Genomic DNA, 14,182 nt, shown 5'->3' with positions numbered 1-14,182 from the left:
GTATTGCTGACAAAAGTTATGAGTTAATCGAAAGACAAATCTAGTTCGGTAGTTGAAAGTAGTTTTATTTATTCTTTCATTTTATTTGAATGGGTGACACTAAGGAACCTTTTCTTTATGATGAATCACTGTTTTCCTTGAGTTTGACTTTCGACTTATGAAACCTAGATGTCGTTTTCTGTGCAGTCCTTCCCAAGGTTACATTAGGTTGCGTTTCGAAGCTTCCGGATACGAAATATATTCAATATATGTACAAATCAATTATAAAATATAGCAAAGCCAGGTGTTGGTTTCATTTTTAGTGTAGCATCAGTTTTTTTTATTGGTAAAAATACATATATACAGAAGTGCACATCTTGTTAGGTGGAATTGGAAACTCTGAAATGGATCTATATAATGGAACACTTTAAGTACACCAGAAAAAAATCTTACAACTAAGTTGGTTCTCCTTATGTAAATATATAACTACTACTACCAACTCATTTAATGACCCACATCACAGAAGGTAATGAGTTATCTAGATGTGTTAGATAAGTTAGTTGTAAAATTCAGTTTTTGTCATTTCGTGATGATGCGTAGCGAAATGCACATTGAGAGACAGTATTTTATTCAAGTGTCATCAGTAAATCATTATATTGGAAGTGGTCAGAGTCAGTGTATTTTTATCATTTATAATTGAAGTGTTGAAAAATGGAAGATAGAGATAGTTAGTCGCTAGCGACTGACAAAAGTATCTAAACGCGGCTTTACTTAGTAGTTCAAAGATGTGACAGTAGTTCATTTGCACTTTAGAATCCGTTGGCGATGAGTTTGAAAAAGTTCTATAACTTGACCATTGAAATTAAAAGCAAAGAGAATAGAAATAATTAAATCCGCGAGACTGTAGACGACTAAACAATGGAATATGAAGTAAGTGGCACCTCTGTTAGTGGTCTGTAAAATACTCAGCTGGTTTTTTACAGGGTGTAGTTACACATGTTAATGAGACTTTTGCTTACATCATTCTAAATAATCAAACAAAGGTTCATTTGAGCCTTCTGCTACTGAACAATCCTTCGTTGAGCCTGCCACAAGTAGGAGCAAGAATTTCCTTCAAAAACGCTCATAAAATTTCTTCAACGTACATACCGTGTACAACTTCTGAACTGAAGGGTGTACCAGTTGAGAAATTCCAACCCAACGCCTTCGTAAAGTTCGTTGAAAGCCATCGACTCGGAGCTCAGGATCTGGTAACTATTGGCGCTGTCATAGGTCTGTTAGAAAACAATTTCCAAGACTTAGGCCCTGAAATACGAGAAACCATTGTACTCTCTTTACTGAAGATTCTGTTGAGACTGTTTTCAATCCCCACTAAAGCCGATCACGTCTGTTTAAACAAGCACATATCGCACTTAGACTTGATATCTATTAATTCGTGTCGACATGTAGAGATACAATCAAGCAAGTACAGAGAATTTCCACACTGGAGCTTTGGGGTGCACCTCAAGCCCCGAAAACACTCCCTCCTGTTCGGGTTGGTTATCCTCCAGGACCTTTACGGTTTCTTGATGTTGAAGGATTCTCTGTATCAAGTCGTATGCATTTTTACCAATGCCACGCCTGAGAATATACAGTCTATAGTTGATAGTTACGTTCTTATTAGGAATTACAAGTTGATAACAGAGATATACAAGGAAAGTGACGTACCAAATTTGGAGTGCATCCTAGTGGATTTCCAGGATGTTGTAAAAGTATTCTCATCACAAAAAAATGAAGTTTCGCTTTATTATTTCAACGGCAGTGCTAAAAGGCTCAAGTATAATTACAGCCTTGAGTTTCAGTTGGTGAAAAAGAGCATGGTAAGTTTCATTCATGTTGGCATACTCGATTTCAAAGTATTACTCAAGATATTTAGCCAGTTCGTTCACTATGTTTGTAAAAAGTTTAATCAACATAATAAGTTTTTTTGAAAATGAATCAAAAGTAAAAATTCATGAACGTACTATTTTTATTTCAATTGATATTGTATATATTATTGTACATCTTGGACTATTCAGTATATTATAACCATCATCAAAACAAAACCATGGCAAACAACCTAAAACCCTGTGTTGGAAAATCCAAAAATTACAGTACTTGTCTAAAGCAGACTCTTCAAGAGAAAAATTTTGGCTGAAATTCAACTCATTCAACAAAAAAAAAAGAGTTTTGATACTCTAAATGTCTTTTGCTGTACTATATTATTAAAAAAAAGGTTTATTGTCTGTCTAACAGGATTAATCCCAATTACAAGACAATAACGAATAGCATATAAAATCAGCAAAGTAATAGAGTAGTATAGATATTATACAAACAGTGATGCATTCATATAATAATAATAATAAAAAAACATAGGTACTGTAGAATTCTAATAGAATTGGCAATTATAAAAATAAAGTATTGATTAGTTATGATCAGATAAACTGAACATAAAATTGGGGTGCCCCAAGGATCGATTTTAGGTCCGCTGTTATTTTCATATTTGATACAATATACTTCCAATATATTCCAAGACAAAATGCTAGTATATACAGATGGCACTAATAGCTGACGATGAAGATTTCATTTGGAGCTCATTTATTTATCCCCTCTTTGGCAACTCTGCTTATTTGTCATTGGAGTCAACTGGCATATGTAGGTGATGTTTATATTGGCCATTTTTGAGTTCTGTTTGCTGTTTTCATTGTATTTTTATCGTCAACATCAATAAGGATTTGGTTTGCAGTGTATGTATTTTTTCCAAGTTGGCAACTCTGTGTATTTGCCATTAGTGTTAGTTGTCATGTGAAGTTAATATTGTTATTAACATCACAACTGACACTAATGATAAATAAACAGATTCGCCAACATAGAAAAATACATGTGCTTCAAATGAAATCTTCATTCCAATTTCTTTTATTCCTTGGTTCAACTGTAGATCAGTCCACTGAGTAGCATATAGATACTTTCTTATTAGATGACTTAGAGAAACTGTATCACTGATTTTCTTAAACTTGCTTATCATGGACCAATAGAGTTGGCTTTAACGTAAAAAAAATACAATGTATGACCATGCTACAGATATTCTTGGTATCAGCAGTTTCGATTTATCGAAAAGATGATTTTCCGGTTACTTAATCTCAAATGCTTTGTATTCTGTGACAAAATTTTTAGAAAAATACCATTTTCCAAACGTAATGTACATGTCATTTTTTCATATCACGTATGTATTTGATGAACTTTAAAGATTGCAACTGAATGTATTTTACAGTGTTTGTATCTATTTATTTCTAAACTATCTATCAACATCTAGAAAACAAACGTAACTACCTTTGAATTTGACTATGAAGATTTAAAATTGGCTACTTTTTCAAATTCTTGCATTTATTTATTATTGAAATCAGCGTAAATAATGGCTCAACAAAAAAATTGGCATCTGGATGAAGCTCTTGAGATATAAGATTCCAAATTGTGCCAGTTTCTCGAATTCCTGCATACATTTTCAACAATATTTAATTATATTTTTCCTAGTAGTAACTCCCAATTTTCCTAACAAATTATTAAAATGTATTGCAAACATAATGGTAAAGGGTTGCCTTAGCAAATGTAAGCCTACCATAGGGTTGTCACATGAATCGAATATAAGAGCTTGGTGAGAGGCAAAAACACTTGTTACATAGAAAAAGCGTACCATATGCTTCATGATATTTACAGGAAAACACGCTGTGATATATTTTTGAAAGATAACTCTGTTATACAGGCACTAACAGTATTTGTACACCTACAATGCAGTGAGGTCCCAAAGTAATGGATAAATTCATTTTAATACGCTTTATATTAGCTTCAGCTGTATGTATGTATGTATGTTTGTAACTCTCAAGCTCGGGACCTATTCGCGGCAGATGGCGCTGTACCGTACCTCCTTGATATATCGGTATTATTGCTTGATCTATTCGCGGGCAGATGGCGCTGTTGGGCAGTTGAATAATTTTATTGAGAAAGTGTGTTTTCATATATAAAAATTGACCTTTTTCAGGATTTTCTGTTTATATTCATAACAACGTAGAAAATCAATTTATCGTATACTTTGATTTTAGATATGTATAGGAGAGAATAAACGACCAGAATGTAGGCTGTATATATCAATAACGAAGAGAAACTACACTAACCATAACGAATTTGCTTTTCTGATTCTACCTTCTGGTTATATACGAATCACGATTTACTTGAAAGAAGGCAGATCCTACAAGTTGAGCCACGGCACCGTCTTGTAAGTATGTTCGTGATAAATGTGCACCCTACTGAAAGGTAATATACCTACTTCAGGAAAGAACCCACTTGTTCGGAACTGACAAGACTGTATAAGGGTAAGATATATGAAATCAGTAATAACGAGGCCTATTTCGAGCTGCTCGATAATGAAAAAGACCCTGAGAAGTTGTTAACCGTAGAGGAATGCAAAAAGTTTGTCACACGCAGTTCTGAGTTGGTTTCCTTCTCAGGGGTTTTGAAACAGAAACGGTTTGCTAATAAGTTATCTTCTAGAATCCCTCGAAGAACCACAGTTTATGGATTCGGAACACCAGGTAAGTGTGTTTGGAAAAGTCCCGGGACATATCTCTGAGGAACCATCATTTTACTTCAGTCAGGATTCGTTTTTAGGCTCCAACAACCATCAGTTAGTATTTTCTTGTAGAGAAAACAACATTGAGGTATATTTAGACTGCTACTTGAACGATTGGGAAAACATTTTGATGCCGCTGGGCCTGATACCGCAAATGCGACTCATCATTAGGAATGTACAGCCTCAGTCGAAGAAGTACCTCAAAGCTACTGCACTAACTTCATTGGAAATTCAAGCCTACGAACCTCTGATTGAGTTTCGAACGGCAAATTTGTAAGTCAATGAAGCCTGTTATCTTTATGTAACTGGTTTGTCCAACATAGGTTTTGGTACCAATTTGTAAAAGGTTTTTCCAATATAATACCTATGTTACTAATTATAATTACTTTCAGTTCTGAGATAGCTTTGTTAACAGAATCATTTCTCTCTAGCCTGCTCGTTCACCAGACTTGTGTCCACTGGACGTTCTCCTATTTTTCACCGTCTTAATATGTTTTGATGCATCAAAATCGTTTCTGTTACAACCTTTTTACTTTTTTTATAGATTCGGAGAGTTCCAACTCGACTGGGGCCCGAAGTTCTTCCTGGGGCACGGTAATAAAATTCCGTTCAGTGTAATTGTCTGGGGCAGAGTGCTGAGCGTTCAAATACTGTCGATAAAAATGACAAACCGCTGCAAAGATTGCAGATACATAAACGAATGCCCAGGTCGTTGTGTGCAATGTGGAAAAGCAGAGAAGCAGATGGAATTTCTGTCAAAGTGAGTGTTTTATTCTAGCATTCGAATTTTTTTAAGTTTTTCTCCTGCAGATTGCACGTTTCTGATGAATACGGCCAGAGTAAAGTTTTAGTCAAGCATCCAGGCTTTTTGAAGGCTATTCTCGATCTACAAGACAAGCAGTTTGAGATATGGATGAAGGCTTTTGAAGAAATCGGGGAATACAATTTCGATTTGTTCGATGAAATATCAGACAGACATCCTGTATGTAAAATTTCGTGTACCGTGACAAATATAAACATGTTTGATTCAACTTCTTACAGGAAACGGATAGGGACTTTTTTAAATATGCCCTGACGGCTTATCTGAAAAACTTCAACAAGAGCGCCATAGTGAGTCTAGATATGAAATGTAGGAAATTGGATTCTAATCCGCAAAAAAACGGTGGAAGACCTCTTTGGTTTTGCTTAGACGTTCGAAGATGCTGATTTGCAACGAGTGGTAGTTGGGCTGTGATATTACTGAAATAAAATGGAAATGCATGAAAAGAGTCCAAAAGTAGAGAACTCTACTATTTATATAATGCTAAAAGTGGGAGTTCAGCGAGTTGTGTTATTCGTTTAGTCTATATTGTTTCACCAAAGAAAAAAAAACAAAGAAATACAAACGTTTATTAAAACCTGCCTCATCATTATTATTTGTTCAATGAAGTTTCTGAGGAGCTTCTCCAGTTTGCGTTTATGCATTGCGATCTAATAAACACTAAAATTAAGTTGTTTCAAAGTTCAGTAGCTCAATAGTATATATGTATCTGTCTACTGAAGAGCGGTAAAAATAAAATAAATATCAATTTTGCATTGTAATCTTTTCATTTGATTAGAGATCTCAAAACTTTTCACAATTTTCATTAAAACTTACACTATCTTGCCTGTTATTAATATAACAAAAGTTATATTTTATAAAGTTTAAATACAAACTTTATAAAATACATCATTGAAATCCAAATCATAATTAATATTAATTATTTTTATTTCCTATATTCGCAGTGTTTATTCCGAACGTAATTGAAATTCCCCGAACGTAATTGAAAATTTCCGAACGTAATTAAACTTTTCCGGGCGTAATTGAATTTTTCCCAACTTGACTGAAATTTTCAGATCGCAATTTAAATTCCCCTAGCGTAATCGAAATTTCATAAATTAATCAAAATTTTCCGAACGTAATTGAATTTTTCCGAGCGTGATTGAAATTTCACGAACTAATTGAAAGTTCTAGAACGTAATTGAAATTTATCGAACGTAATTGAACTTTTACCGAGCGTAATTGAACTTTTCCCGAGGGTAATTGAATTTCTCTAGCGTAATCGAAATGTCTTAAATTAATTGAAATTTTCCGAACGTAATTGAACTTTTCCGAGCGTGATTGAAATTTCACGAACCAATTGGAAGTTCTAGAACGTAATTGACAACAATTATTTCCGAGCGTAATTGAATTTTTCCTAGCGTAATTGAAATTGTCCCCAACTTGATTGAAATTTTCCGATCGCAATTTAAATTTCCATAGCGTAATCGAAATTTCTTAAATTAATTGAAATTTTCCGAACGTAATTGAATTTTTCCGAGCGTAATTGAAAGTTTTCGAACGTAATTAAACTTTTCCCGAGCTTAATTGAACTTTTCCTAGCGTAATTGAAATTTTCCGCAACTTGATTGAAATTTTCCGATCGAAATTCAAATTTCCCAGCGTAATCGAAATTTCTTAAATTAATTGAAATTTTCCGAACGTAACTGAACTTTTCCATGAAATTTTTCTCAACGTAATTGAAATTTCCCGAACGTAATTGATATTTCCAAACGTAATGGAATTTTTCCTAGCATAATTGAAATTTCCCAAACTAATTGCAATTTTTCGAACGTAATTGAACTTTTCCGAGCGTAATTGAAATTTTCTGAACTGATTGAAATTTCCCGGACGTAATTGAAATTTTTCGAACGTAATTAAACTTTTTCCGAGCGTAATTGAGATTTCCCGAATTAACTGAAATTTTCAGGCCGTAATTGAAAATTCCCGAGCACAATTGGAAATTCCCGAAAGTAATTGAAATTTCTCGAACGTAATTGAAATTTTCCAAGACTAATTGAAATTTCTCGAGGGTGATTGAAATTTCCTGAACGTAATTTAAATTTTCGGAACACATACACGTAGTTATATAGTATTTTTTGTTCCATTAATGAATTTTTTGGCATTTCTTCAATGACATTTTTCACCTTTGTCACATTTCTCATGTAATTATCTTCCAATGTGAAATGTTGAAATTTTTTTTACATGCACCAGCAAATGCTTACTAAAATGAGTTTTAAATTCAGTCAGTTTTCATTAGGAAAGCTGGATTTTTATGTCTCTATACATAGCACGTAAAGGTTTGAAAACCACCTCCAAAGTCAGATCAATCATGTAGAGTTTGAATATATAGAGTATAGAGTAGGTATACCACAAGGCTCTACACTGAGAATCGGAACCAGTGTTCTGCATTTATGTTGATTATTTCTTCAATGCCAAAAATTACGTGATATTGTCCATGACATTACATCAATGGTGGATTAAACAAATATATATTCTACAGTGGAATCTGGTCAACTTGAAATGATAATTGTAAAGAATTGCTTCCAACAAAATAAGTTGGGCATAATATTCAGTTATGCAAAAGAGTTGTGATGACTTTTTTCACTCATGACAACAAATGCTCCAATAAACAGCTTCACTCGAGAAAATTGCTGGCATAATGAAGCCGAGATTGTCAAGAGACTGCAACTCCGCAAAAAATTTCCAAGATCAGCTCCTTGGTTGCTTGATTTCCTATATCTTATCTTTCTTTTGGATATTTAGTAACAACCTGAATTAATCAACAGAATATAATTAGTAGATATGCTATGAGAGTACGGACGCCAAAATGCTCATTTCACATGTAAATCTTCATAAGAAAAAGAGCAGGTCCACCAAAATCCTGTTAATTTTGTTACTATATTTTTGCCAAAATATATTTTGACAGAATTTCGCTGATTAAAGTAAAAATTTAGTGACAAAATCAACAAGTTGGATTTGGTGCTGGTACTTTTTGGGCAAATATAGGGAGTTTTTAACTAAATCCAGTGACTTTTTGGAAAATTTAGTGACTTAAGGAATTATAGTGAAAAAGGCAACATGTTGAACCTGCTTTTTTCTTATAAATGGCCATTTTGGTGCTCGTACTCTCATAGCATATCTATTTTTTGGGGAATCAAGCTACTTTTTACGAAAATCTGGTGACTTTGGGGAAACCTAGTGACAAAATTAACTTGTTGGACCAGACTTTTTCTTATGGAGATTTACACGGAAAAATGGTTATTTTGGTACTCTCATAGCATATCTACTTTTTAGGAAATCTAGCTACTTTTTACGAAAATCTGGTGACTTTGGGGAAACCTAGTGACAAAATTAACATGATGGTTCAGACTTTTTTTATGGAGATTTACACGGGAAAATGGTTATTTTGGTGCCCGTACTCTCATAGCATATCTACTTTTTGGGGAATCTAGCTACTTTTTACGAAAATCTGGTGACTTTGGGGAAACCTAGTGACAAAATTAACATGATGGACCAGACTTTTTCTCATGGAGATTTACACGGGAAAATGGCCATTTTGGTGCCTGTAATCTCATAACATATCTACTCTTAACTTCCTTTTTTCAGTTTATTACCACTTTAGAGTAAATTATTATAAAACAGTAGGTCCATAATATGGAAAAAACAATGTGATACTCAAAAAAAATAAATATCCCTATATTTAAATATAATACATTTTGTTTAACTTAAAATCTAAAGAATATCCCGAAGCACCAATGCTGCAAATTCCAAACCCTATGGCCATCTTTTGAACTTTATTTGTACTCACAAAAAAACAACCTTAAAATAACCATTATTATTGAAATCTTTGTAGGTACGGCATTTTAAACCGTACGATCAAAACTGTTGAAATTAGTTACACTCAAAGTTTAGCTTTGGAGTTGGCAGCATTGGCGGCTAATTGTCAGGAGGGATCGCCCGGCTTGGGGGCTCCTTCGTACCGAATCATCATCAAGTTGGAGTTGCCCGGTTCTAGCTTGTATCCCAACGACTTGTAGAACGCTATGAGAGGGTCCTTGCAGTCAAGAGACATCTTGTAGCAGCCGAGTTTCTTGGCAAGAAGGCTCACTGTCAGAACTATCCTGAAAAGTAACACAGGTTAGTGGGTTGATGATAATGAGATTTTTGCTACAGCGTTATGTGTCGGTTGCGAGAAGCAATACGAAAAAAAAACCTCCGCTATTGTGGAAAAACAATTAATGACTTTTGGATTGATTTTTCTACCAAAAACAACATTGTAATCATTCCTCTGCCACCGTATCCACCAGATTTGGCACCCTGCGACCATGTTGATTTGAATTTATCTTGATACATTTAAAAAACTGTTATGTGTTTGTTTAGATGATTTTGTTCAGGAAATGTAATAAAGAATTAATAAAAACTTCAATCAAAACCGTTTTTAAAAAGTAGTTCAAAAGCTACAATTGGTGACCCCAAGAAGTGAATAGTTCTTACGCATTTGATAAAACCATGGTCAAGTTACTTCAAAACCTTTCGCGAGAGCAGATAGTTAACCTATTTCACCGTCAATCCTGGTGGAACTGTTCCTGACATGAAAATAATGCTGGAGGCTGAAATTCTTAAGGAGTATCCTGGAATGATAAATTCCCAAGACTTTGATTTCACAGAACTTCTTTGCAAAGTCAGTCATCGGGAAAAATCTAAGGAATCTCAAGAAGAATGTAGTGTAATAGGAGAAGGGAAGGCATAGAAAAACTTATTCAACAAATGAGTAGAGTCTACACGTATACTTAATCCAGCAGTTACTACGCCTTCAACTTCCACAGAAAAAGACTGTTGTTCTATCAGTCAAACTAGTCCAGACTACAGGATATTACAACTGATGGTTTTTGTAGTATCATCAACAAACATAGTTACATTACCGCTTTTAACAAGTTCTGAAAGATCGTTGACAAACATTACAAAAAAGTAATGGCCCCACAAGTGTACCCTGAGGAACTCCTGATGTCACATGGACACGATGCCTTCATATTTGACAGTCATACCTCGAAGGATCATATACGACGGCTATTTCTGAATATTATTTGAGAAACTGAGTCGAAATGATTCAGTATAATCTTTGATGACTGTGCCAAATGCCCTCGACGTATTATGAAATTGTAAAGAATCCCTTTTGGAACATATATAATCGTGAAAATCATAGGTTACTGTTTCTATGGAACACTTTTTTCTGAATCCATGTTAATTTGTGGCATCCAAATAATTGATTATGTTAGTATTCACAAGTTTTACGTATCATTTATAAATGAAACCTTTACCCCATTTCTTTCTCCTCTTTTGAAGAAAGGATCAAAATCAAATCTGATTTATTAAATATGTTTTGTAGTACCATTACGGCGTCAATTATTTGTTTGACTATTGGTGATATTTCACCTAAACCAATTGATTGTTCTCCATTAAACTAGACCCTATCAAAGGAACACTAGAGGTGTCTTACAGTTTTCCCAGTTGTTTTCCTCTATAGGCGTTGTTCACGACGACGTCTTCCAGCCTACCCCTAATAGCACAGTCATGGATGAATTTAAACTCTGTGACAAGAGTGGACGAACCTATTATCTTCCCGTCCCTAGTATCTTCGATGACGGTGACATAGTAGCCTCCAGACGTGTGCATTTTCCAGAATTGACCTAGAGGCAGCAACAATTCAACAAAGCATACTTATGAATTATGGGCAGCGTACTCACGTTCGAAATCCTGTTTCGTGACATTCCCCACCGTAGTCAGTTGCGACAGAATTTCCAGATAGCCTCTCTCGTAGTCTGAAATTTTCAGGGGCCTCACCACAAGCCAGGACTCGCCAGGTTCTTCATTTGTTATCGGGGGCGTTAGGCTTTGGCTTACCGAAGCCCAATCCAAGTTCTTAAGCAGCTCTGGGTCATACAGCGACTGCTCCGTATTAGAGAACTAAAAAATACAGTGAAGACTCTTCTTGAAACTTATTATAAAAATCTACCTGCATTTGACTTTCTTAAAACTTTGCTATGGCCCTGTTTGTCGATCCATTACTTTGACCCTTTCTTACCTTTGGCCTAATGCAATTGTTACCCATATTAACTTTTCATCAATATTTACAAAAGCTTACAGGTAGCAGAGATAAGATACCCAAAAAGGTGTTGTGCTAACACCTGCTTTGAAATGATTATCAATTTTCTTAGTAATGATGAATTAAAACAAAATGAATTGCCAAGGGAATCAATGAAATGCTGATAAGAAACTTAACAAAATGGGAAGGATCAAGATAATAGAAAAGATTAATTTGGCAATCAGAGAGTAGATAATTTAAACTATTCACACAGTGTCATTATTTGAATTGGAACAAAATTGGTTTTCCTGGTTGGAGTTGTAATTGATAGAGAGTTATCTACAGAATCGAAAAAAATGTGTTGAGATAGGGGACCATATTAGTTCAGAAAGAGTACTAAATTATGGAGTTTCACAGGGACAAGTTTTAGGGCCCGTATTGTTCAACGTATTTCTTATTCAAAACTAACGGTTTTATACATAGCTTTACAGACGACACTGTCGTAATTTATTAATCAAACACATGGGAATCTCCTAAAAATCTCATTCAAGTTGATATTGAAAATGTAACAAATTGGTTTATTAATAATTTGTTAGCTATCAAATTATGAGAAATCACATCTTTTTTTTATCTTATCGAAATCTTCTTGGCCCTATTGAAATAACTGATTTAGAAATTGAAGAAAGAGATCATACCAAACATTTAGGCATCATGATAGACAAAATAATCAAATGTAATTATTGAATTAATAGTTCCATCAAAACATGATGTCCTCAAATAGAGCAAAATATATATAGAGATGATTTATTTTTCTCAACTCCAATCTGAATTGAACTATGGTATATTATCATGGGGAGGAATTGATCAAATTTGCTTAAAGAATTTATGAATATGTACAATAAAAATATTAGATATTTCTCTAATAAATTATTTGAAGAATGTGAAATTATTTTGTTTTGATACTTTATATTATAAATAAAATTACCACTAAAAATAAAATATCCAAAGTAAAATCACATCATTTATTTATGACAAATTTATATCCTAGGGAAAATATGGCAAAACAATGGATTTTCAAAACTCCAATACTATCTTTCAAAACCTTATGGAAGTAAAATGTAACCAATACCTGCTTTGGTTATAGCTTAATTGTCCTAATCTTTATTGGTTAATCCATTCATTCAACTTTAATTGACAATAATACTTAAATACTTACAAATGCAATAACTTCTTAAGGTTTAAATATTCATTCACTAATTGTCTACTTTAAACTCACTTCATTTCTTGGAAACTTGAACATTAGCAGTCCTTTTTATTATATAAGGTTACTGACAGTTCAATATTTTCCTTGATAATCCAGGACAATAACTTTTGTAGAATTCAAATTGAAATTTGCTTTTGAGAACATAAAGGCATAGTTTCATTGTTTCGAAAGTACCTACCATAAATGGATTGAATTCTTTTGAGCTTTGAAAAATAAAATTCCATATTTAGTCTCACTCAATAGAAGGATAATATAGGCTTAGCATTTGACTGTCATCAGGACAAGCCCTAAATTTCTTAAATTGTATGCTTCAGAGCTCAGGTCTGAGACCATACTGGGTTCTGCAGAAAACTCCAATACCTCAATAAGTCCGTCTAACATGTTCAAAAATGTAGAAAGAGATGTTACTTTGAACTTTTTTCTACGAATACCAAAAACTTGCCACACAGTGATCATTGCATGTTTTAGACAAAACATATGTCTCTAGCCTACTTGTTACATCAATTATGCTTCTATAGCCTGAGGCAAAATTCAAACGGCCTTATTATAATATATACTGAACTTAGAAATGGACCAGATAATGCTTATAAAAATTTGTAGGCTCTGTAGATTCTCAAAAAATGAAAATTACCTTGCTAGCTCCCATTGTGTAGTGAATGATTCTATAATACGGAAATGACTAGCTTCTCAAGACATAACAGCTTTTCAAAGTCAACCTTGAGCAACATTCTAATTTTTTTGTCGCAATACTTTCACAATCTGCAAATACCATAATACCTGAAATTTTTGTCAACGTTTAAATTCCGAAATGGTTAGGTTATGTAACTACTTTTCTTCTCGATTATGATTACAATGGCTTTGGCTAGTGTAGCCATCGGCCTAACTCGACCTTCAAATAGATAAAAATATAGATTTATTCTTCGCAAGAGTTTCCGTCTGTACCTTCCATTTTGACTATTTGATTTATCAATTGATATTTTCTCTCATACAAATGAATAAGTGAGTTCTTCATAATTACTTGTAGATTCATAAATTTCTGAGCCACATCGATAAACACTACAATTGATATAATTATATTGTGTGTATGAGAATATTTAAATTCATGATATAATTCTTACCATTTTTCTTCTTAGGTTTTCTTAGCACCTGTGAATTGGAAGTTATGGATATTGCCGTTCTACACAAAGTGGAATCTGTCGAGAGGAAATATAGCCACTACAATGTGAAATTAGAATATAAAAAATAGTTGGTGTTATTGTATATAAGCTTTTTTTTCGAAAACAACATGTTGAAGAAAAATAAGCACCAACTTCATAATTACGAATTACTTGTCTGAAATCCTAAAATGTTCACTAAGATAAAACCTATAAAAAT

The 14,182-nt window shown here is 33.7% G+C and overlaps 2 protein-coding genes across 5 annotated transcripts; one reads left to right on the top strand and one right to left on the bottom strand.

Moving 5' to 3' along the window:
- The first annotated feature begins 664 nt into the window (after window positions 1-664).
- Window positions 665-6,022, top strand: LOC111510464 (uncharacterized). 2 transcript variants are annotated; one of them, XM_023166387.2, is made up of 8 exons: window positions 665-909; window positions 963-1,838; window positions 4,095-4,267; window positions 4,324-4,583; window positions 4,660-4,894; window positions 5,166-5,381; window positions 5,432-5,603; window positions 5,663-6,022. In XM_023166387.2, exons 1-8 carry the CDS (start codon window positions 898-900, stop codon window positions 5,825-5,827), a joined length of 2,109 nt encoding a protein of 702 aa, XP_023022155.2. In that variant the 5' UTR covers window positions 665-897; the 3' UTR covers window positions 5,828-6,022. The 2 variants fall into 2 exon arrangements, with proteins under 2 accessions (XP_023022155.2, XP_023022157.2); XM_023166389.2 differs by lacking the exon at window positions 963-1,838 and having other exon boundaries at window positions 694-909.
- Window positions 6,023-9,134: 3,112 nt separating this feature from the next.
- Window positions 9,135-13,625, bottom strand: Gnpnat (glucosamine 6-phosphate N-acetyltransferase). Of its 3 annotated transcripts, none has more exons than XM_023166382.2 (4): window positions 13,440-13,625; window positions 11,207-11,426; window positions 10,960-11,149; window positions 9,135-9,583 (listed from the first exon to the last, which is right to left on the bottom strand). In XM_023166382.2, the coding sequence occupies exons 1-4, from the start codon at window positions 13,452-13,454 to the stop codon at window positions 9,406-9,408; spliced, it is 603 nt and encodes a 200-aa protein (XP_023022150.2). In that variant the 5' UTR covers window positions 13,455-13,625; the 3' UTR covers window positions 9,135-9,405. The 3 variants fall into 3 exon arrangements, with proteins under 3 accessions (XP_023022150.2, XP_074037442.1, XP_074037443.1); XM_074181341.1 differs by lacking the exon at window positions 13,440-13,625 and adding an exon at window positions 11,545-11,694; XM_074181342.1 differs by lacking the exon at window positions 13,440-13,625 and adding an exon at window positions 11,476-11,631.
- Window positions 13,626-14,182: the final 557 nt, after the last annotated feature.

Source organism: Leptinotarsa decemlineata, unplaced genomic scaffold, assembly GCF_025532065.1.
Source record: "Leptinotarsa decemlineata unplaced genomic scaffold, Ldec_3_MD MMD2_tig00026307_RagTag_RagTag, whole genome shotgun sequence".
NCBI classification, from domain to species: Eukaryota; Metazoa; Arthropoda; class Insecta; order Coleoptera; family Chrysomelidae; genus Leptinotarsa; species Leptinotarsa decemlineata.
This window is presented reverse-complemented; position numbering and strand designations above follow the sequence as displayed.